The sequence below is a fragment of the Apium graveolens genome, chromosome 2 (assembly GCF_009905375.1).
Source record: "Apium graveolens cultivar Ventura chromosome 2, ASM990537v1, whole genome shotgun sequence".
NCBI classification, from domain to species: Eukaryota; Viridiplantae; Streptophyta; class Magnoliopsida; order Apiales; family Apiaceae; genus Apium; species Apium graveolens.
In genome coordinates, this window is record NC_133648.1 from 20,773,981 (window position 1) to 20,799,373 (window position 25,393).

General features: G+C 37.1%; 2 protein-coding genes across 2 annotated transcripts; one reads left to right on the top strand and one right to left on the bottom strand.

Annotated features, from left to right (window-relative positions):
• Positions 1–11,130: 11,130 nt before the first annotated feature.
• On the bottom strand, positions 11,131–12,180 carry LOC141686376 (uncharacterized). The gene has a single exon (XM_074491415.1). It carries the CDS (start codon positions 12,178–12,180, stop codon positions 11,131–11,133), a length of 1,050 nt encoding a protein of 349 aa, XP_074347516.1.
• A 7,835-nt stretch (positions 12,181–20,015) lies between these two features.
• On the top strand, positions 20,016–21,489 carry LOC141686385 (putative LRR receptor-like serine/threonine-protein kinase At1g07550). The gene is made up of 3 exons (XM_074491424.1): positions 20,016–20,082; positions 20,224–20,770; positions 20,885–21,489. Exons 1-3 carry the CDS (start codon positions 20,016–20,018, stop codon positions 21,435–21,437), a joined length of 1,167 nt encoding a protein of 388 aa, XP_074347525.1. The 3' UTR covers positions 21,438–21,489.
• Positions 21,490–25,393: the final 3,904 nt, after the last annotated feature.

The following is a 25,393-nucleotide window of genomic DNA, read 5'->3' on the forward strand; positions in this document are numbered from 1 at the left end:
GCCTCAGATTACCCCTCGAAATCCCACAAATTATATAATTATCGCACGCGCGGGCAAGCCCGAAGGCTTCGCAAGCCTCGGATTACCCCTCGAAATCAAATTATAGGGGCCCATTTTCTGCTACATTCGTGGTCGTCGCACGCGCGGGCAAGCCCGAAGGCTTCGCAAGCCTCGGATTACCCCTCGAAATCCCACAAATTATATAATTACCGCACGCGCGGGCAAGCCCGAAGGCTTCGCAAGCCTCGGATTACCCCTCGAAATCCCACAAATTATATTAATTACCCGTTTCTGCTACATTCATAACGCTAATTATCACACGCGCGGGCAAGCCCGAAGGCTTCGCAAGCCTCGGATTACCCCTCGAAATCCCACAAATTATATTAATTACCCGTTTCTGCTACATTTATAACGCTAATTATCGCACGCGCGGGCAAGCCCGAAGGCTTCGCAAGCCTCAGATTACCCCTCGAAATCAAATTATAGGGGCCCATTTTCTGCTACATTCGTGGTCGTCGCACGCGCAAGCCCGGAGGCTTCGCAAGCCTCGGATTACCCCTCGAAATCCCACAAATTATATTAATTACCCGTTTCTGCTACATTCATAACGCTAATTATCGCCCGCGCGGGCAAGCCCGAAGGCTTCGCAAGCCTCGGATTACCCCTCGAAATCCCACAAATTATATTAATTACCCGTTTCTGCTACATTCATAACGCTAATTATCGCACGCGCGGGCAAGCCCGAAGGCTTCGTAAGCCTCAGATTACCCCTCGAAATCAAATTATAGGGGCCCATTTTCTGCTACATTCGTGGTCGTCGTATGCGCGGGCAAGCCCGAAGGCTTCGCAAGCCTCGGATTACCCCTCAAAATCCCACAAATTATATAATTATCGCACGCGCGGGCAAGCCCGAAGGCTTCGCAAGCCTGGGATTACCCCTCGAAATCCCACAAATTATATAATTATCGCACGCGCGGGTAAGCCCGAAGGCTTCGCAAGCCTCGAATTACCCCTCGAAATCCCATAAATTATATTAATTACCCGTTTCTGCTACATTCATAACGCACGCGCGGGCAAGCACGAAGGCTTCGCAATCCTCGGATTACCCCTCGAAATCCCACAATTTGCACCCCCCTGCGCGCGCACGTAGGTGATGGAGCAACACCTTACTAACACTTTTGAAACACTACTAAAGTGTTGTGCTATATAAAGCAATGGAAACCCCTTTTTCATTTCAATGTGGGATACAAGTTTTCACATCTACATTTCCACCTTCAAGGGACCAACTTTGAATGATCATATCTCATTCATCCCTTAACCATTTCGAGTGTTTCAAAGTGCCTCGGAAAACTCTCACGGAGGAGAACACACTCCAAGCGTCACCCACTCAAGAACGACTCAAAATGACTTGACAATGAGGGGCTCAATACCCATATTTTCCAACACCTCCAACATTTAATCTCTTCATTAACAACATACTTTGGACAACTGTTAACACATCACTAAATAATGGTGAACCATTTTATGAAGAAATCATATATCAAAACAAAGAATCGGGGTTCTTCAAGATTTGCTTGGTACCGATCAAAGATGGCGGGATTCCATTTATTAATTCAATTGAGACTATGTTTATATCTGATGAATTATATCCAAAGATGGAGACTAATGCAAAATATGATCTCATCACTAGGATCAACCTTTGAGGGTCAGAAGTCAGGTACGTGAAGTTCTTCTCTGTTATTTGCATATTGTAATAGTCTAAGACTACTGGTCTTGTGCACTCGAGTTCCTAAATATTCAACTGTAATATCCCGTAATTTTTAAAATTAGATTGATAATAAAATGATAAAATAAAAGGTATTAATATTAAATAAGGACTAGCATTTAAAATTGAATTAGAGTTTTGGGCCTAAAATTTGGATTAAATTCTAATATGGATAACTTGTAGGTTAAGATATAGGGTTTTGTATCGTTATAAATACACCATATTCGTCTTCCTCATTTTTATTAATAAAATTCGTAGGGCTATTCTCAGTATAAATCAGCAGTCGTGTAAAATTCGTAAAAAAATTATCGTAAGTCAGAATTTGTTGATCTTTGACTTTTCGAAAAGCTCTTTTCGTTCTCTTCCACTTCTGTGTTTCGTGTTTCTCAAGAAAATGTCGTTTAGAGGGTCAAAAAGAGTAAATTCAGATCCGATTAAGCTTTGAGATAAGTACTTTTTGACTTACTTATATTTTCGGAAAAGTTTTGATACTTTGATTTTCGAATTTCGTATAAGATATAAGAATTATGTTTCGAACTGTATAAAAAATAAGATACGAGAATCTTTTGAAACCCAGTCTCTACATTTTCGAACCTGTTCGTAATTTACGTTATAGTTCTGGAACTAGCCTTAGATACCCTTATTAGGCGTACAAGTGTGAAACTTTGGATACCTATTAAGGGCGCGTAATTATTGAACTTTAGATGCCGACTACTGGCAAAGTGTGGTATATGAGAATTAGAATAAGAATAAGATGTCGGCTACTGGCAAAGTGTGGCCGTAGATTAAGACTGTGATATTTATAAGAATTATCGTTTTGTTCTATTTTACTCTGTTATAAATTCTGCTCTGTTTTAAATTTTGAATTTTGAAATATAAAACTTTGGGTTGGATCTATTTTTAGAAATTGTTTTACAAAATATTATTGTTTTGAGAAAAATCATTTTATTAAAACACCCATTATTTTCCGGTTAAATAATGACTCAATTTGTAGTTGCTGGGATTTGTAGCTCATCCTTTTAATATTTCATGTTCGGTCTATGATTTGAGTTGGATAGTATTGGAGTTCGAAGAAGTAGGATTCGAGTAGATTGGTTTGTGGACTTCCGTTAGCTGCGCTTTTGTAATAGTCATCTTTGTAATAGAATTTCATATTAGTAAATTTGTTTTGTATTAGTTTCGATTTAGAATCAATAGTCCGGAAAAAATGTGCGTCGTTGCAGTTGATATCAAGAGCAGGCTGTCCTTCGGAGTGTATTAGGTATGAGACTAGTACATTCTCTAGGATTCGATCTTGTGGACCATAGTTTGACCTTGGTTAGATCAAGGGGTAGACGTGTCACAAACTTTAGGATTGTTGTCAATTTGGGGACCAATTTTTTTAAGGAGGGTGGTATGTAATATCCTGTAATTTTAAAATTAGATTGATAATAGAATAATAGAATAAAAAATATTAAAATTAGATAAGGACTAGGATTTAAAATTGAATTAAAGTTTTGGGCCTAAAATTTGGATCAAATTCTAATATGGATAACTTGTAGGTTAAGATATAGGGTTTTGTATCGTTATAAATACACCATATTCATCTTCCTCATTTTTATTAATAAAATTCGTAGGGCTATTATCAGTATAAATCAGTAGTCTTGTAAAATTCATAAAATAATTACCGTAAGTCAGAATTTATTGATCTTGGACTTTTTGGAAAGCTCTTTTCGTTCTCTTCCACTTTTATGTTTCGTGTTTCTCAAGAAAATATCGTATAGAGGGTTAAAAAGAGTAAATTCAGATCTGATCAGATTTTGAGGTAAGTTTTCGATCGATCTTACTAGTATTTTCAAAATTGTGTGTTATGCGTTTATATTTGATTATCAAAACATGGGCTAAGTGATGATATATTTGAAAGTATTATGTGTTAAAGTATATGTATCGGTGTGTCTCGATGATAATTTAAGATCTTTGATTTGTGCCATGGTTTGTGAAAATATAGAATAAGAACTTAGGACCGTAGTCACCGGATTGTAGTGACAGTTTTCTAAAAATTTAGGACTGTTATTTCCGGGTTGTAGTGGTCGTGGCATGAATTATGGGTTTTTAATTATTGTTATTTATGTGGTATGTGGTATGTGGTATGTGTATTGAATAAGAATAAAAATAAGAATATTAAAGTTTATCGAAAGTGTTTATTTAGAATATCGTATCGTATAGATTATCATATTTTGTTATGTGTATGTGTTACTTGGCCAACTAGTTAGATCGATTGGTTTCTTGTTGGGTTGTATAGCTCATTCTTATAATTTTTCAGGTTTCGCCTAAAGATTCGAGTTGTATATCATTGGAGTTCGAGGACTCAAAATAGAAATAGATTGACTTTTGGACTTCCGCTTTTAGCTACGTGTTTGTAATAGTCTCCTTTGTAATTGAATTTTTGATAACTAGATTGTATATTGTATTAGTTTTGTTTAGAATCAATGGTCCGGAAGTGCGGGCTGTTGCATCAACAGTTGAAACTAATAGCTAGGTTGAGGATTTGAGTAGGGGATACATGATTGTATAAGCATAATTATCAAAAAAACAAGACCAATGTTTGTATTGTTGGGGTTAAACCTAATAGGTAGTATGGTCTTGGTGATAGAAAACATAATTGAATTGGGTAATAATTGTATGAGTAGACAATTATTATCATAATTGAGTTGGGTAATAATTGTATGTGTTGACAATTATTATTATAATGGGAATGGGTAATAATTGTATGGGTAGACAATTATTATTGTAATCAGATTAGGTATGTCTTGTTGGCTAAGTTTGTGATGGCTATATATACATAGTCATGTTATTATTTTGATGTATGCTTGAGTATTGTTTAACTTAAGTATCGCTTGAGTGAATACCATTTGGTGAGATTGATTGTATTATTAATAATTGTTTTGATTAATAATACAAGTTGGGACGTGGGTTTTTCCGCGTCATATATTGAGTGTGTGCTTTGTATTGTTTGTTTGGTTCTATACTTGTGGGTGTTCCCCCTAATAATTGGTATCAAGAGCCAAGGTTCATGATGGAGAAGGTTGGGGGATTTGAAATTGAATTGTTTAATGGAAGAAACAATTTTACCTTGTGGCAAAGTACGGTAAAAGATCTGTTAATTCAACGAGGGTTATATGCGACTCTCGGAGGGAAGAAGCCTACTGAAGTTGATGATACAAAGTGGGGAGACATGAAGTTACGTGCGGCATCAACGATCCGGTTGGCCCTTGCACCGGAAATCAAGTATGATGTTCTTGAAGAGGACAATCCTGATAATTTGTGGGAGAAGTTAACGAAGACTTATCACTCAAAGTCTTTGGCCAACAAGCTGTTTCTCAAGAAAGATTTGTTTGGGCTCAAGATGGAAGAAGACGGAGATTTAAGAGATCATCTGAATCATTTTAATGGCTTAATCAACCAGCTAAATAATTTGGATGAAAAATTAAAGGATGAGGACAAAGCTGTTCTACTACTAGTGTCTCTACCGAAGAAGTATAATACTGTGATGACTTCTTTATTGGTTGGGAAAATGAAGTTAGATTTGGATGAGACTATTGTTGTTCTTCTGGAGGCCGAAAGATTGATGAAACAAGAATCGAGTGACACATCTGATGGAAGTGCATTTGTGGTACGTGCGCGTGACACGGAAAATAAGTATGCTAAGAAACATAACCCTAATATCATGTGTTTTTATTGTGAAGAATTGGGTCATATACAATTTATGTGTCCAAGGGCAAGAGAAGACTTGAGAGAGTTGAAGAAAATCTGAGGGGGTAGTGTTTCGCTTGTAGAAACTGATGAAGATGTTCTTTTGGTTCAAGAAGAGAAAGAAGAGAAGGGATCAAAAGAAGAATGGGTGCTTGACTCGGGATGTTCTCATCACATATGTGGTAGGAGGGAGTGGTTCTCGTCCTATAAAAAGTGTGAGGGAAAGATTGTAACTTTACCGAACGGTAAAACGGTAAAGGTTGCTGGCATTGGTGAGGTAACAATGAAACGTCACAACGGTCGTGTTCAGAAGTTAACTCAAGTAAGATACATACCGGAGTTAAATCGAAATCTGATTTCGTTGGGTAAATTAGTTGATTTGGGATATACTGTTATGATGAAGAACAGTATGTTGAAAGTCACTAAAGGAGATTTAGAGATACTCAAAGGTCGAAAAGATAAGAGAAATCTTTTTGTACTAGAAGGAGGGGTTATTGTTCGAGGGGAGGTATTGGGCGATCGACATCGATGGCTTGATGGTGACCGTTAATTCGGTTGTGCATGAAATCATATTGGGTTGAAGGGGAGGATTGTTGGGGTTAAACCTAATAGGTAGTATGGTCTTGGTGATAGAAAACATAATTGAATTGGGTAATAATTGTATGGGTAGACAATTATTATCATAATTGAGTTGGGTAATAATTGTATGTGTTGACAATTATTATTATAATGGGAATGGGTAATAATTGTATGGGTAGACAATTATTATTGTAATCAGTTTAGGTATGTCTTGTTGGCTAAGTTTGTGATGGCTATATATACATAGTCATGTTATTGTTTTGATGTATGCTTGAGTATTGTTTGACTTAAGTATCGCTTGAGTGAATACCGTTTGGTGAGATTGATTGTATTATTGATAATTGTTTTGATTAATAATACAAGTTGGGACGTGGGTTTTTCCGCGTCATATATTGAGTGTGTGTTTTGCATTGTTTGTTTGGTTCTATACTTGTGTGTGTTCCCCCTAACATGTATGTTTTTTTATTCCACAACTTTGTAAATATTTCAAGTATGATATAGGGAGTGAAGAGATGTACAACCGGATATGGAGCAAGAAAGATATGCCTTACCACGGCATTTCTGGATACCCAAATTTTAACCCTGCACCAGAGAATCATCCTCCTATAAGTGTGCTTGGAGAAACCATTGAATTTAATGCATCTAATCCAATGTTCCTAACCATTAATCTTCCACAATTGACTCCACAACCAGCTTACATTGTTTTGAATATAACAAACCTAGGCCACCCTTTCACTCCTAATTACGTAACAGCACGAGTAAAACTTGAAATCGACAATCAGGATCAAGGAATGGTTGATGCATTAGTTGACGGTGAGGTCACAGTAGTAACCAAGTACCCTGTGAATGTATCAGGACCAACTATTAATATAAAATTATCACCTACTGATGAGGCGACCTTGCCACCTATGATTGCTGCAATGGAGGTGTTTACAAAATGGAGTCCAGATAAATCGGCAGCAACATCAAAATATTTCTCTTTTGCAAATTTGTTCATAACTCTTTTAATGCTTTTATCGGTGGTATTAAGAGAAAAAACCTGTTGATTTGTCGCAAGATGTAGTTTCTAAAGCAGCAGAGAAACAACACTGTTGATACTGTTTGTTACATCTGCTTGATGAAATTTCTTCTTTTTTCTTTAAATAAAAAAACAATGTTGATTGTATCTATATTTAACCATCTCTATTCTAATTTAGGGGGCTTTTAGAAAAATGTTGATAATGAGAATGAAGGGTGTGATAATGTAAGTTAATTAACTAGAATGGAATTGTAATTGATATGAATATCCAATAGTTGGAAAAGTATGATTTACCCACGTAAAAGAAATGGGACTTCCATTTCATACAAATAAATTACAAATCCAAATGCCAACACAAGGTTCCGATTTCCACTAACCATGAACTAAATGTTCCCTTACATTATTCTAGTAAGGAAAATTTTGTATTGATTTAGCATCTTACATACTTGTATCGCAGCACAGATGGCAGGAAGGTGGAAACCAGTTGATCTGGTGTATAAGTTGTATCAAAGAAGACAGTACACCTGATTAAAAAAAATAATCATAATAGCTAATCCACCGACATTTTGTAACCTCCGATTAATCTTAGAAATATACTCCATTTAATATTTACAAGAACAGTTTTTTTTCTTTTTTGAAAAACCTGAAATTCTTAGATAGATAGAATCCTCCCAGTTGTAGTAGGAGGACGAGTACAAACACTAGAATAAAACAAGAACAGTTTGTGCTACTTCCTTCTGTTTTCTAACTCTGGGCTCCACCATTCTCTTTCTCTCTATCAATTATACTGTATAGTGAAATATTACAAACTCTTTTAGCTCTTTTCAGTGGACTTGCATGGGACGGAAAAAGCTGCAAGAGCTTTCTTTTTCAGGACCAAGGGAAGGCGGAAACAACAGGATATGGAGAGACCACGGTAGTAATCACTAAACAAATACCCAGTGATGGTATCAGTGGTGTAGGAGAATTTTTGATGCATAACGAGGGTGTAATGGGACGTGAGAAGACCAAAGACATGATCAAGTTGAGAAATCTATGATCATGCTAATGATGATGCATGATGATATGATCACACTTTGGGATGGCATGATCAAGTCAATCTGGAAATTTTCAATAGTTGCTACTTAGGTGGAGAATGTAGGGATTGTGCATGATCATGTCTAAAATCTAGCATGATCATGCTACTTTTAATTATTAATCTTTTATTAAAATCAAAATCCTTAGGAGCTTCTCTTGATTTTTCTTATGGATTCAAAAAACCCTTGTGCGTTTAAGATTTGTCTTGTGGACTCAAGATTTTTGAGGATTTCTCGTGTAAGAGTCCTTCTGAGGATTAGCGCTTTCTTCTCTTACTCTTCCGTGCTGCGTCAGTTGGCTTCAGAGTAGGCTTTTTCATGTTCTTTTCATTATCTGATTCATTATTGGGAGAACCAATTACCAAAAAAGATCTTCGAAAAGTTACGAGTTACGACGGCTTTTACCGCGACTCTCAAGACTTTGACAGACATGAAGACTATGTTGATGAATAAATTGAATAACAACAAGCAATGTAGAATACATCAAAGAAAAACTTTGACTATCTGATTCATTATTGACGTACTTGACAAAGTTAAGCAAAAAGACAAGGACGACAATGCCAAAGAACACATTAAAGAAAAACTTGATGATGCTTATAAAGATAAGAACGATGGTGAACATCATGTTGGAGTTGTACTAAAATTGTCTTTCAAAGATTTTAAGACAGTGGTTGATTTACAACATCAGAACTTATCCCAGACATTATGTGAGAAAAGTAGGGAGAACACAATTGAATTATAATGATGAAAAATTTATTTTGTATCTATTGAAGAATAAAGGTGACTTCAATCCATATTTCAAAAGTGCGGTGTTTGGTACCATAATTAATGAGTTCAAAGAAGTTGAAGTTGGTTCAAACTCTAAGTGGGCAATAGTTAACAAATATGCAGTTGGATTAGTTCAAGTGTTATTTTTACAATATGTTGATCTTAGAGAGGAGTTCAGGTACAAAATTCCGACATGATCGTTGCCTTTAAAAGTACCATCATGGCGAGATAAACAACAATTCGACATAATTCTAATTCTAGATGAGAACTCGATGGAGAGTTGTTTTGAAGTGGAGGAGTCTGGTGTAGGAGGATTTTATGTGCATAACAGGGGTGTAATGAGACGCAAGAAGAGTAAAGACATAATCACTCTGAGGACTGTATGATCATGCTAATTATGATGCATAATGGCATGATCACGCTTTGGGATGACATGATCATGCCAAACTAGAAATTTTCAACAGTTGCTACTTTGTGGATAATGTAGGGTTTGTGCATGATCATGCTAAAATCCTGCATGATCAAGTTTCTTTTAATTATCATTTATTTTTAATTAGAATTTAATTTATTTAGTTTTAGGGTTTTCTATCCTTGTATAAACTTTTAGGGTATTCATCCCTGTATAAACAAAACCCTTGTGGATTCAAAATTTGTAAGGATTTCTCAAATTCTTGTATAAGTGTTCTTGCGAGGATTAGCGTTTACTTCTTTCTACTTTTTCGTGTTGCGTCGATCTGGCCGGACTATTAATATAATATTGTCACGTGACGTGCTGATGAATCGAGTTTTCCACCAATGATTGTTGTAGTGGAGGAGTTCATAAAATGGGATAAGGATAGATTGGCAGCAATGACTCCCCTTTTTCTCTGCTGTGTTCTCTTACTACAAACCGGTAAAGACATGATTCGAGCGTTACTGTTCTGTCCAAAATTTTATAAGATTTCTTGGAAACTTCATTGCCCTAAATTATATAATTCCGGACCAGAAATATATGAAGTTAGTCGATGAATACTAAATAAACATGTGCACTAAAAGAAGTTTATGTCTCTTGTTGGCTTTAAATTTTCATATCACCCCAGTATTAATTAGAGCCTTAACCTGATTCATTTTACAACATTGATACCTTGATCTCTTTAATTACCTTGGCTCGGTCAGAGCATTTGCGCTTGAGCTCCAAATTTTTAGCATGATCCTTAGTAGTCTAGTGTAGCGTTGAGTGTCAGTGTGATAGTTATCTGTTTTGTAATTATCTTGCACTTGATATATTTATTTCAGGTTCGGATCATCCACCGGTAAAATATACAATCAGATATGGAGCGAGGGAATTATGCCTTGCACTGAAGTTTGTGGTATTTTTAGGGCTGTTCATGAACGGAGCTGTTCGTGAACAAGCTCGAGCTCGGCTCGTTAAGAGCTCGTTCGGCTCGGCTCATTAACGAACTCGAGCTCGAGCTCGAACATAAAAATAATTCGTTAAGCAAATCGAGCTCGAGCCGAGCTTTGGGTTGTTCGGCTCGAGCTCAACTCGGCTCGAGCTCAGCTCGAGCTCGGCTCGGCTCGAGCTCGCTCGTTAAAATTCGAAAAAAATCTAATATATTCTGAATATTTTTATATAGGTATGATTTTTTTTTTAAAATCCGACTTCACTGTATTTTTTTCATCTTCCAACAATCATTTTGCAAACCATATGTGATATATTTTGACATGTTTTAGAATTTTTTTATTTTTTTCTAATTTTAAAATCTGGCTTCATAATTATATTTTAGATAAAAAAAATTAAAATATTTTTCATCGATCCAACCGTATGGATGTCAGAAAAATACATATTTTAATGATATAACCAAATTTTCACATCAAAACAATTTTATTTGATTTTCTATTTTAATGGTCAAGCATTAGTTTGACTAGTAACGCTAACTAGTGTTTAGTCCGGATTTGTTGTTTCGATTATTTTAAAAATACTTTATATCGATCCAACCGCATGTATGTCATAAAATATATATTTATTGATATAACCAGAGTTTCAGATCAAAATAATTGTATTTGGTTTGCTATTTTTTTTTTTGCTAAATTATGTGTATATCAAAAAACCAGGAACCAGCAGGGATTCACCCTATGCTCTATGACAGGCCATAGAGGGAGAGCTATCTATAGCCAATCTCAGAAAAAGATTGGAGATAGAAAGCCAAAAACTACAAGGAAATACAGGAAATACAAGAATGTAAATCTGGCCTACTACAAGCTAATTTACCGAACCAAACAGAAGTACTAAGCCTAGCAACAAAATCAATCAATATCCCATGCAGGAGTTTCCTTGGACCAAAAACTCCTTTGTTGTGCGCACGGGAGTTCCGTTCCCTCCAAATATGATAGCAGTAGATCTGGACCAAGTACATAGCAAGTAAACCCCGATGATTGTCCTGGAAATCCACCAGATGGGTGAGCAAAGATAACCAAGTATCTCCAACAATGACCATGTCGAGTCTGCCTAGAAGCCGGGATAAAACCCACCTGCTATAAGTACATTGGACAAATAAATGAGAATCTGTCTCCCTACCACTGATACAAAGGAAGCACTGTTGGGAATCCACAATACCAAATCTATACAGTCTTGACAATGTACTGAGTCTGCCATGACAAAGAAGCCACTGGTGATGAGCATATCTAGTGACACGAAGACGGTGCCAAACCGCTTTGAACCAAGGCACTGCATCTCCCCTATTTCTGATAGAATTCCATATATGCCAAGTCCCGATTTTAGTAGCAGCAATACCATCCCACAGAAGTGTATCCACCCCGTTAGAGTTTAAAGTTGGGTAATCAAAGGTTTGAAGCCAGTGAAGAAGCAAGGGGTCCAAATGGTGGTGCCTGGGGTTGGGACTCGGGAGCCTCCAAGAACCATTATGGATAATACTACTCAATGAAGCATTGCTATGCAATCCACATTGTGAAATGATAGGAGAGGTGGTAGTTTCAGCCAAGCAAGAACCTCTCCACCACGGGTCGAACCATAAAGAAATATCAGCCCCAGAACCGATAGAGTAAGTAAGAAATTGGAGAGCAACTACACGAAGTTTCAGAACCTTCCTCCAAATCCAAGAGCAGTCTGTAGGAATTGATATTGTCCAGAAATGTCTATACTTTAACACTGTGGTATGCACCCATCGAGGCCAAAGGGAACTAGACTTAGTTACCACCTTAACCAGATGGTGGATAATCTGGGCTCTGTTCCAATCTGCCATGTTTTTAAGTCCCAGACCTCCTTCCTCTCTAGGAAGGCATATGACATTTCAGGCTACTTTGGCTCCGCCCTTACTGTTAATATTACCTTTCCACAAAAATCTAGTGAGCATAGACTGAATGGTGGCATGAATGGAAGCAGGGAGCAGAAAGTGGTTACACCAAAATGCTTCGATTGCATGAACGATTGACTTGATAAGCAGAACTCTACCTGCAAGGGAGAGTAAGAGAGTAGCCCAGGAGTGCAATCTAGAGGTTATTTTCTCAACCAAAGGCATACAATCATTCACACTCAGCTGAGAAGAAATTAGAGGCACCCCAAGGAACTTGACAGGGAGGGTACCATGAGGAATAGACAGGGTGTCAAACCAACTCGAAAATTCAGCATCACAGTTGTATAAGAAGCTTATACTTTTATTAATGCTTGGAGCCAACCCACTCCAACCCGAGAAAATATTGAGTGAGTCCATAATGTGCTGAACAGATTCCTTTGAACCACGGGAGAAAACCAGGACATCATCAGCAAAAAATAAATGGGTTAGTCTGAGCTCTTTACAACGCCAATGGTACTTGAAGCCCTCAGGAGTGTTGTTGAGGATGCAAGAAAGAATGTTCATACATAACGCAAAAATATAAGGAGACATGGGGTCTCCTTGTCGAAGTCCCTTGGTACCTTTGAAATAGCCGTGAATAATCCCATTTAATTTGACAGAGAATCGAGTGGAACAAATACAGGCCCTGATCCAATCGATCATGATATCCGGAAATTTCATTTTCTTCAAGACAACTAGAATAAATCTCCAATGGATGGAGTCGAAAGCCTTATGCAGATCAATTTTGAGGGCACACTTGGGCACTCCTGTCTCCCTATCATATCCTCTGAACAGTTCTTGAGCCATGAGAATGTTATCAGAAATTGATCTTCCCGGGATGAAAGCAGATTGAGAAATATCTACTAAAGCAGGCATAATTTTCTTTAGTCTTGTAGCTATGATCTTCGAAACATATTTATATAGAACAGTGCATAAGGATATTGGCCTAAAGTCTTGCATTTTGGTTGGGGCTACCCCTTTGGGAATCAGAGCAATAAACGTGGAATTTATACCCGAAGGCATCAACCCATGCTCGAAAAAATATCGAACAGCAGCACAGAAGCTTGCACCAGTGATGTGCCAAGTAGCAAGAAAAAATTCTACGTTAACCCCATCAGGCCCAGGGGCTTTGTTCTTTTTCATTTTTTTGATGGTGTCAAAAATATGATTGTCAGTTACTGGAGCTACCAGGAAGTTAGATTGCTCAGCACTCACTTCTTTGCAGTTGACCATGGAGAGATCAACATTAATATCAGGACTATCAGGAGGGCCCAATAGCCGAGAGAAGTAATTCACAGCAACAGATGCACAAGATGCCTGACCATGGACAAAGTTACCATCAGTGTCTTGAAGAGCCAGGATTTTATTTCGGTTCCAATTTACCTTACACTGTTGATGAAAAAAGGAGTTATTGCCGTCCCCAAGATTTAACCACCTAACCCTGGCCTTTTGAAGTAAGAGGGATTCTTCTTGGGCCAAAGCCAGGTTAAGTTTAGAAACTAAATCTTGCTCTTCAATGATCTTGGACTGGTCTACTGTGGAGCCAAAAGATGCCTGAAATTCTTCAAGGTTAACACGGGCATGATGCACATTACTAAGAATGTTGCCATGGTCCTTATTGAGCTTTCGAAGTAGCAATTTAGTGTGTTTAAGCTTTGCATTAAACTGAGCTATAGGAGAACCAATACAGTGAATAGACCAGGCAGAAGAAACTATGTCCAAGAAACCAGGGATATCAATCATAAAGTTAAAGAATTGAAAGGGCTTACCAAACTTATTAAGCTGCATAGGCTCCTCAAACAGCAGAGGATTATGGTCCATAATGCCTCGATTCTTGACAAAGACATTGCCCTCGGTGAAGACATTAAACCAAGTGGAGTTTGCAACCATTCGATCCAGCCGCTTAAACACCGGATCCTGAAGCCTTTTATTAGTCCAGGTGTAAGAGTCACCAACTGTACGTAAGGGCTCCAAACCACAATTATTCAAACAATCCTTAAAACACTGCATATCAGGCGTCCAATGTTCACGACCTCCAACAACTTCACTCAGACTAGTGATGCAGTTGAAGTCACCAAGGAAGGCCCAAGGTAAAGGACTAGAGCAATTAGAACTGATATAATCCCAAAGAGGCACACGATCTATAGCATCATTGAAGGCATAAACAAACGTTACAATAAAATGGAGATTTTTCTCAATGAACCTAGCATTACAAGTTATAAATTGAGAAAATTTTGAAAGCAAGGAAATCTCCCAAACATTAGGGTTCCATCCAACCCAAATTCTACCATTATAATGGTGCTCATAATTGAATAACCATTGCCAATTTTTGTTGATTTTCTTCGAGATGCTCAAAGCATTGGATACTTTAACCTTAGTTTCTAAAATTCCCATAAGATCAATATTATTAACAGAAATAAATTGCTGGAGCTCTTTCTGATGTGGGGATTTATTAATGCACCTAACATTCCATGCTGCGAAGTTCATTGCAAACGCCTAAGACTAATTGGCTTAGCAGCCAATTTTGGACTTTTTTTATGTGCCGGACTTTTCCTGTTGACAACCAAAGTAAAACCATCTTCATCAACCAAGTCAGGCTTGGACGCCTTGAGGGCAATCACAACAGGGTGGGTTTGAGGCTTAGCTGCAGACGCAGCGAGTGCTGCAGGCGCAGCGAGAGCTGCAGGCGCTGGGGCTGCTACAGGCAATGCTGACAAAGGTTGCACACGAGTTGCATCTTGGCTACGGCCCCGCCGTCTTTTCTGACCAGGAGATTTAACTGCAACCGCCTGAATAACAGGCTCTACAGGCTCCACTACATGATCCATCGTGTCTGAATTAATAGCAATATCAACTGTGACATTATTTTCCAAATTAACTGAAGCATCCTGATTATGCACCAGGTGATCTGAATCATCGTCCATATCTTTATTGCCCACATTCTTGTCAAAGTCCTCTAGATCATCCAAAGTTTGATCCTCATCAAGAACCAAGTCACATCCCAGAAATTCACCAAAAACCACTGGAGGTACATCAGAATCTTTATCTTCCTGAGCATGGTTTGCAGTTGCTTGAATTGTTTCTTTGCCAGTTAAGTTGTTTTTTGTAGCCTTTGGAGCTCTAGGATTAATCCCTCCTGGTCTGTGTCTGGGTGCTGGCTTAACTGCATCAGGATTGTGAATGCATCTAGAATAGGAATGCCCAAATGCACAACAATGACTACAGAAGTAGGGTAATTGTGGGTAAATAACAGAAACTTTCACTAGTTCTTCATTCCCACATTCATCTAAAACAGGGACCCAAATAAAATCTGATCGAGGACTAGAGTACTTGAGTAATACCTGAACAGAGGCATATTTTGTTGGTTCAAATTTGGCTGTGAATTCATCAAACTTCAGTGGCTCTCCAACTGCTTTGGCCAGAAAAGTAAGGCCTTCCCTTGACCAGTAAGAATGAGGTACTTCTTCAAACTTAATCCAACAAGGCACAGTCTCGATCACATTCTTTTTAAACTTATTTGCCTCCATCCATGGGGCTAAATATAAAGTTCGGCCACCTATTTGGACCGAGTTTAAAGCCAAGATTTCATCCTTTTCTTTGACCGAAGCAAATTTAAAGGTAAAGTAACCTTTAGAACTGTAAAAAACCCTTATCAAACCTTTGTTTTTCCACAATCTGAAAGCAAAATCTCGGACATATTTAAAGTCGAAGCTGCCACCTATAAAATGGCCCAAAAGACTAGTATCCCACAATTTCCTTGCATTTTGGAGAAATTCCTTTGGAGGTTTTAAAGTTGCAGAACCATCTTCATTAAACAGAATTTGGACATTATGATTGGTACTAGTACCAACAGCAGGAATATTCTTTGTTACAATTGAACTCCAGTTATGCAACACAGGGGGTGGGTTATTTGCAGGAATTTCTGTGTTTGTGCTAGAAGCATTACCAACAATTAACCCAGTAGCATTAGGGTCAAAAACAGTCAATACCCCATTCTGCACAAGAAAGCTATCTTGTAAATCCTCAAGAACAGGGGAAGAGGGGTTACCTTTCTTTGTGACAGAACCCAAAGATTGTGTCTGAGATTGCTTAGAGGAGTAAGAATTTGCACCTTGGCTAGGTCCTTGTTCCTGTCTCGCAGACCCCCCTGCTACAATAAGACTCATATCTTCTTGAATACGTCTGAGTGTATCCGGTGAAAATGGAATGGGGTTAGCCACTTCCTCGAACAACAAGTCTCTGTGAGGAGCAGGCAAAGCTAGCATAGGAGGAGCAACATAATTATGCCCAATAAAGTTCGAAAACTCATCAGAATTCATACTACCCGAGCGTTCTGAGTTTCTAGATGCCATGGTTAAGAAGAAAAATGAGCTTGATGAAAGTAGTAATGGCGGAACAGATTTGAGAAGATGAAGAAATATGCTAAATAAGGTAAGAAATAAACAGGGGGAAAAGAAAAGTGATGGGCGGGAGACAGAAATGGTAAGAAAAGATATATCTGCTGGGTATTAGATCCGGATAATAGCTTGTTGTAGTTAGGCGGGAAACATATTTCTAGAGAGAAGGGAGAGCATCTCTCTCTAAAAAATCAGCCAACAATAACTAACTAACTTTGCTATTTTAACAGTCAAACATTAGTTTGACTAGTAATAGTAACTAATGTTTAGTCCTGTATTGGTGTCTCGACTTATTTAAAATTATTTTTAATTAATCCAACTGTATGGATGTCAAAATAAATATATTTTAATGATATAACCAAAGTTTCAAATCAAGATAATTTTATTTAGTTTGTTATTTTAACAGTCAAACATTAATTTGACTATTACCACTAACGAGTGTTTAGTCCTGATTTGTTGTTTTGATTATTTTAAAAATACTTTATATCGATCCAACCGTATGGATGTCATATATATATATATATATATATATATATTATTGATATAACCAAAGTTACAGATCAAAATAATTATATTTGGTTTGCTATTTTAACAGTCAAAAATTAGTTTGACCGGTACTAGTAACTAGTGTTTAGTCATGTATTGGTGTCTCGACTTATTTAAAATTATTTCTAATTGATCCAACCGTATGGATGTCAAAATAAATATATTTTAATGATATAACCAAAGTTTTAAATCAAAGTAATTTTATTTGATTTGTTATTTTAACAGTCAAGTATTAGTTTGACTATTACCACTAACTAGTGTTTAGTTATTACGATTTTTTTTAAAAAAACTTTCTCGATCCAACCGTATGGATGTCAAGATATATATATATATATATATATATATATATTAGTGATTTTCACAGTCAAACAGCGGTTGACATGAATTTTTTTTGGCTCGGCACGGCTCGTTTATGTTCGCGAACAAGCTCGTGTTTGGCTCGTTAGTTAACGAGCTCGAGCTCGAATATGATTTTTGTTCGATAAGAAAGCTCGGCTCGGCTCGGTTCGTCAGAAAAACATTTAAAGCTCGGCTCTGTTCGATTAAAACTCGGTTCGGCTCGATTCGTGAACAGCCCTAAGTATTTTTGATATTGATCCCACGTCAGATAATCATCCTCCCTTTCCTGTAATGGATGATGCCACCCAGTTTGATGCATCTGATCCCATCACCTTGATCACTAATATTCCGCAATTGACCCCACAATCAGCTTACAATGTTTTGTACATAACAAATCTAGGAATCTCCTATGATATGAACAAAACCGTAACAATAAAAATTGAAATCAACAGTCAGGATCAAGGGAGTGGAAATATTACCGCATTACGGAAAGACCACAGTAGTAACCAAGTACCCTGTGATGGTATTAGGCTCAATTATTAACATAACACTGTCAGCCGACTCGCCGCTTTCTGATGACTTTCCACCAATGATTGCCGCAATGGAGGTGTTCACAAAATGGGATACGGATAAATCTACAGCAGCACGCCAGTATTTCTCCTTTTCATGTTCCATGATCATTCTTTTCATGCTTCTTTCGTAGCATGGGGGAGAAACAATTGTGCTTGCTTCCTTATTTGTATTTAAATAAAAAAAATATATGAGGGATCTCAATTTTTGATTGTACTTGTTTTTGACTATTTGCATTAACATTTATATTTTTTTGGCCAAGAAGGGAGCTTTTGTTATTCCTGAACAAATTGTAAAAGAATATGCAAAATATCACAATGATCACACGATTTTTGAAACTATGATCTGATTCTTTGAAAAAAATAAATATTTTTCCGATCAAAATTTTTCCACACTCAGTCATTACATTGTTGGCAAAATTCAAAAGATTCAACAGTCTGCAACAATCGTAGGTTTCCCCGTATAATATACCTATTGGCTGGGTATTTTTATGCTTCAAGTTGCATTGTTTATCAATATAAAACAAACCAGATGAAATTTTTTCTTAGATATTCAGAAGCGTAAACATCAAAATTAGCATTGAGGATCATAAGAACGAAAAAATCACCAAATAAGGATCAGACAATGTAATAACCAGGTACCCTGTGATGGTGTCAGGTCCAATTATACATACTCAAGGCATTAGGAGGAAGACTTATAAGAATCTTATAGTATATCTTAATACGTACTTCCCCTCATTCGAACTCTCCCAACCAGAGAGCTGATATTAAGTTACTAGTCTAGATTGCCAGCGATCATCACTGCACTGGACGTCTTTAAAAAATCGAATGTAAATACAAGTCAAAATTTCAGAATGGTTTGCAGTTTCTTATATACTTGCATTGGTGTTAACAGTTGATGTCGTGCTACCTAACTTATATTGAAGTTGAAGAATCAGTACACTTACAAAATGATGAGAGATAATGCATGGACATTTTATTACTTCATCTTACACGGTAAGAATATATAACACAGTACACTAACAAAATCATGATAGATGGTACATTATCATTTAGAACAACAATTTGTGCTTATATCTTTAATCTCTGAACTTTATTTACTATAGGATTAGAATGCTATCATTCTGTACATAATCGAATTTTATATTTGCCAGAAGTCATTATCATAACTATTTCGGTTTGTGTCAGAAGAACCAATCTGTCTTCTTCTACTTGGCACTGTTTAAACTAACATAGACAATCTTGTTATACATTAATTTTTATAAAGTACAGCGTCGTAGGAAATTACTCAGACACTTCATTATCCACTTGTAAAAATTTGTCTTGAGGAATAACTACAAGTACATAAGTTGCTTTCTGAATGACATTATATACTAAGACGTCTTAATAAAAACATTCTGCCTTCTTGTCTCTTGCTACTAACATCTAAACGTTAGCTGATTTTAGCTTAAAACATCTTGAAGAGCTCAGGTTCACCATAGTTTAAGTTCGAGTTCATTTTGTGTCGACAAAATTAGATCCAAGATAAGAAGAAAATATCAATGCAATATACTGTAACTTCTGAGTTCATTTCCTTTTAGTATATTATATTGCAAATTGTATGCTATTTTACTTGGCGTGTATATTTGGTGTCATCTCTTATTACAAACCAGTAAAGACATTAATGTTCTATACAAAGTTGGATTTCATGGAAACATGATTAATAGCCTATTTTTTGTTGTTCCAGACTCGATTTTATATATAATTTGGTCGATGAATACTAAAAACATGTGCACTAAAAAGGAGTATGTGTCTTCTTGTTAGCACTATAAATTAGAGCCTTCACGTCATTTACTTAACACTACAGCTCTGATCCATCGATCTCTGTTAATTAACCCGGACTTTGCGGTTAGCAATGAACACAGCTCTGTGGATATTTTTTGCATTCTTTGCCTTGCAATTGCTTTCATCTTCTTCAGAAGGTAAGTTTCAGCTTGCTGTTCTCTTTTCTTTTATTTTGATGTTAAAATTTCAAAATGAGTTCAATGGTCTCTACTAAAACCTTTAGATTTTGGTAACGTGCCAATAAAACATATTTTCACACACACATTTGAGCTTTACAGATGCAGATACAACCAATTGGAATGCTATTGATTGTGGCAACGATGAAATAAGCTTCGGTGACAACCTATTCGTATGGGATGTCGATGCGGATTACACTAAAAGCGGTTCAAATGAACTAGTTCGTACCAAAACATCCAGGGGTGAATTTAACACCCTTCGGGCTTTCCCAGGAAAATCAAAACATAATTGTTACAATGTGCCTATTGAGACACAAAGGATTCGATATATAATCAGCTTGGGATTTTATTATGGTAACTACGATGGTCTCTTTAAACCTCCAGCATTCGATCTCTTCATCAACAACAAGAAATGGACAACTGTTAACACGTCAAAAAACGATGGTGAACCATTTTACGAGGAGATCATATATCAAAACAAAGGATCAGTGTTCTTCAAGATTTGCTTAGTTCAAATTAAAGATGGAGGGGTTCCAATTATTAACTCAATAGAAATGATGAACATATACGATGAATTGTATCCGAAGATGGACACTAATGCCACCTACAATCTTGTCACTAGGATCAATCTTGGTGGATCAGAAGTCAGGTACATCAAGTTCTTTCAGTAATTATTTCTTATCACATTTTAGTTTTGACATAATATCAATCTTATGTTACTTATAGGTATTTTTTTGTCTTGCGCTTGGTATATTTATTTCAGGTACGGCTCGTTCAACGATGAAATATACAACCGGATATGGAGCGAGGGAGTTACGCCTTACGCCAGTGTTTCTGGTTTTTCTGATTTTGATCCCACACCCGAGAATCACCCTCCTATTCCGGTAATGGATGATGGCATCGAGTTTAATGCATCCAGTCCAATCACCTTGATCACTGATCTTCCACAATTGAGCCCGCAATCAGCTTACATTGTTTTGTACATATCAAATCTTCTAAGCCCTTATGATGCTAACAAAACCGTCACGATAAAAATTGAAATCAACAATGAGGATCAAGGGAAGGTGGAAATGTCATCATATTACGGCAAGACCACAGTAGTAACAAAGTACCCTGTGATGGTATCAGGCCCAACTATTAATATAACAGTGTCACCTGACTGGCTGCCTTCTGATGACTCCAGCTTTCCGCCAACGATAGCTGCAATGGAGGTGTTCACAAAATGGGATAGTGATAAATCTGCTGCAGCACGTCAGTATTTTTCCTTTGCATGTCCTATGATGATGATCCTTTTTATGCTTTTCTTTGGAGCATGACGAGGAAACAATTCTGTTTGCTTCCTTATTTGTATTTTCACTAAAATAATGAACGGACTTAATTTTTATTATAAGCAAAAATGTTGAAATAACGAAAGCTTCTTTCAAATTATAAAAGTATAGTATATCAAAGCTACTTATTTTTCATTTAAATTTCTTTCTCATCACCCCATTTTTAAATTCGATAAAAAATATTTAATTGACGCGGTTTATTAGAATGCGTATCTTTAAAATAAATGATAAAAAGATAAATGTATATAAAGAGTACTTGTTTTTCTTAAACAACATGCTAACCAGACCTAACTCCGCATTAATATGGAAGGCCCATCTGCCACTTCTTATGTTCATTCTGGAGCCCACATGAGATTGTTATGGACCATCATAACCTTAGTTTTGATATCACTTGTTGAGCTTGCTAAGCAAGTAACTCCCGATTATGCTCCAATTCTAGCAAACTCCCTAACCTATACTGGAATCTTTCAGGCTTTCGAACTCCCCCTATGCCCATACTGGAAGACCTATCATCCTTTTCCTTGAGCCCATACTGGGTTAGCCCATCTGCCATTTCCAAGGCCCATTCTGGGAGCCTGTCTGAGATTGTTCTGGACCGACACAATCGGAAGCTCTGATAGCACTTGTTGGGCTCACTTTGTAGGCCCAACTCCACATTAATATGATATTATCCTCTTTGGGCCAGAGCTGAGTCTGCACGGATTTATTTTTGGGTCACTCCCCAAAATGCCACATACTAATTGGGTCACTCCCCAAAATGCCACATACTAATTGGAGTTGTCTGGCTGCCTATATACTAGAAAACTGCCCTCCCACAAATGATGTGGGACAACTCCTAACAATCCCCCCTCACACATCGGGCTCGACAACTGTCGAGTTTGTCACCTGATTGTGTGATCTGGCTCCCCCTTGACCCATACTGAAATCCTTCTAACTTTCTGGCTCCTTTTAGACCCATTCTGGAAGGTCCACATGCCTCCACATTAAGTCCACCTTGGGTAGCCCATCTGCCTCCTAGGTCCATTCTGGGAGCCCGAATGAGATTGTCATGGATTTTTACAACCATAGCTCTGATACCCCTTGTTGGGCTTGCTGAACAGGCCTAACTCCACATTAGTATGATATTGTCCGCTCTGGGCCGAGCCGCACGGATTTGTTTTTGGGTCACTCCTAAAAGGCCTCTTACTAATGGAGTTATATGGCTGCTTATATTATGGCAAACCGCCCCTCCTACAAATGATGTGGGATAACTCCTAACAATTTTCTCCCTCACACATCGGGCTCGACACCTGCCGAATCTGCCACTTGATTATGTGATTCGCTCCCCCTGAACCCATACTGGAATCTTTCTGGCTTTTTGACTCCCATGTGCCCATACTAGAAAGCCCATCTGCTTTTTCCTTGGGCTCATACCGAGTTAGCCCATCTACCATTTCTAAGGCCCATTCTGGGAACCTGTCTGAGATTATTCTGGACCGACAGAACCAGAAGCTCTGATACCATTTATTGGCTTGCTAAGTAGGCCTAACTCCACATTAGTATTATATTGTCCGCTCTGGGCCGAGATCGCACGAACTTATTTTTGGGTCACTCCCCAAATGGTCATATATTAATAGAGTTATCTGGCTGCTTATGCATTTTGCCATTCCCACGTTCACAACTCCTAACAACATGAATTTCATTAACTACTTGAATTAGACTTGAGAATCTCCAAAAATAACGGTGGAGACTTGAAAATATTTTGGAAAATGACAAATGTTAAATGAATTACACTGATAAATAATAATTACACACTTCTACAATTTTGATCACATGAAAAACGTTATAACTTTCCCTTTTTCTATGAAATATGAATATGTCCTTTTATGTATGCTTGATATATATTGAACCAGGATAGAATCTTAAATGCAGTAGTAAATCTTTGTACGAATTTTTCTTGAATGCTTGGCATTATTGAACTATTACAGAAACATGAGTACTAAAAAGTAAAATGTGTCTCCTTGTTAGCTTCAATTTTCGATCAACCCAATATAAATTACAGATTTCACCTCAATCTCTTTTGTGTACATCTGGTCATACATTCTCCTTGCAGTAGACTAAAAACGAAGAAATTTGATTGATCCTTAGCTTTGCAATTGCTTTCATCTTCTTCCCGAGGTAGTTTCCTCTTTGATTTTGATATTATCGTAAGGTTTATGATATAGTTCCGGCTTCTACCAACAACTTAGGAGTTTGGGAATGTTATTAATTTAACATGGTAGAAGTGACTCAATCTTAGCTACACATTTCTGGTTTACCTACAAATTTGGCTCCCACATTCGAGAATCACTTGCCTGGATCTGTATTGGCCGATGCTATTGAATCTAATGCATCTGATCCAATCACCTTGTCCTTTGATCTTTCAAACTTGACCTCACTTATAACAAAACAATATAACAATATTAATCTTAACCAAACTGCATCAGTAAAATTTAAAATCGACGGTCAGGATCAAGGGATGGTGTAACGACTGGGATTTTCGCGATATAGCTTACGAGAATAAAATATAATTTTTGTGATTTGTATGTAATTTCTCTGAAATGGTAATAGAGTATTTAAAAATATATAATTCCAATTTGATGAGTTAGTACAAGTTTTAAGTTATGATATGAAAATGTGATCGAGTCGATTTGTTGTCGGGCCGTTAGTTGAGACGTGACCCGTTATGTGAAAAGTTGATTTAATGAAAAATTCTGAATTTCTAAAGATTGGATAGGGATGTAAGAGGCTATCAGGGCTAGTCCAGTCGTATAAGAGGCTAGCAGGGCTAGTCCAACATTATAGGCTGAAATAATGTCATAGGTACCTTATGACCGGATGGAGGTTAATACTGGATGATCACCCGTATTATATTTTAAATATGGATATTCCAATCAAAGGTTATGTGTTGATAAAAGTAAAAGATTTTTAATTGTGCTCTAAGCACTATTTATTGCATTTTAATTTAAAATTGATACAGTGTTAATTGAAGCTTCATAAAGTTTTTCGGAACCTATTCAAGAACCCTGCTACTTATTCTTAAAGCTGAATATCTAGAACATTAATCTTGAATCCTTGAATCCTTATCTCGAAGATCCTTTCTAGTTTTTAATAAGTTACCTCCACATATTATTTTGATATTTAAAATGCCATATCTGCTTTTGATATTAAGAACTGTTTATTAGTTACTTGATGGGCCTTCTAGCTCATTTGTTTGCATTGATCTGACCTTGGCTGTTAATAAGAAGATGGTCAGACTTAGTCATACTGCTCGTAAGAGTATTCTTAGCGGTCCCTTCCACACCGTTATATTCCAAGTGCCAGATCAGGTAGATGGGTGTGAGAAGGCACTGGTAGTTTTGGTGGAATTTTAATAGTTGGTAATCAGATACATTTGGGTTATCTGACGATTCCAAGTTGGGATCATATTTTTGAATAATTTATAAAATGGATGTATAATAGTTATTATTCTAGTTGGTAGTTGTAATCTTGCTTATCCTTTATCCTGTGTAGATCCTTGTAGCTTTTCAGGGTTTATTTTATTTATGTTGTCATATTATAGTTATTATATTAGTTTCATGGGTCCTCATTCCTGACCCCGAGAGTGAGGGTGTCACAGGCGGTGCATACATCAGGTTATGGCAAGACCACATTGATCACCAAGTACTCTGTGATGGTATCAGGCCTAACTATTAATATAACATTTTCACGTGCTGATAAGCCGAGTTTGTCACCAATAATTATTGTAATAATGTTTAACTTATTGACGATGACCCACATAAGAAGTATTTCCCATATGAATTTTGCGGCCATCATTGTTGACGATGATTCGAGTGCCGGTGGATTTACCATCCTGAGAGGTTCCGCTGATGATTAAGTTGGTGAATGGATTGTAGGTTTAAACATGAGTTTGGTAAGATGTTTAA

Coding starts and splice junctions, on each gene's coding strand:
- LOC141686385 (XM_074491424.1), top strand. CDS start 20,016: ATGAACACAGCTCTGTGGATATTTTTTGCATTCTTTGCCTTGCAATTG. Junction 20,083..20,223: donor GCTTTCATCTTCTTCAGAAG/GTAAGTTTCAGC, acceptor TGAGCTTTACAG/ATGCAGATACAACCAATTGG. Junction 20,771..20,884: donor CTTGGTGGATCAGAAGTCAG/GTACATCAAGTT, acceptor TATTTATTTCAG/GTACGGCTCGTTCAACGATG.
- LOC141686376 (XM_074491415.1), bottom strand. CDS start 12,180: ATGGCAGATTGGAACAGAGCCCAGATTATCCACCATCTGGTTAAGGTG.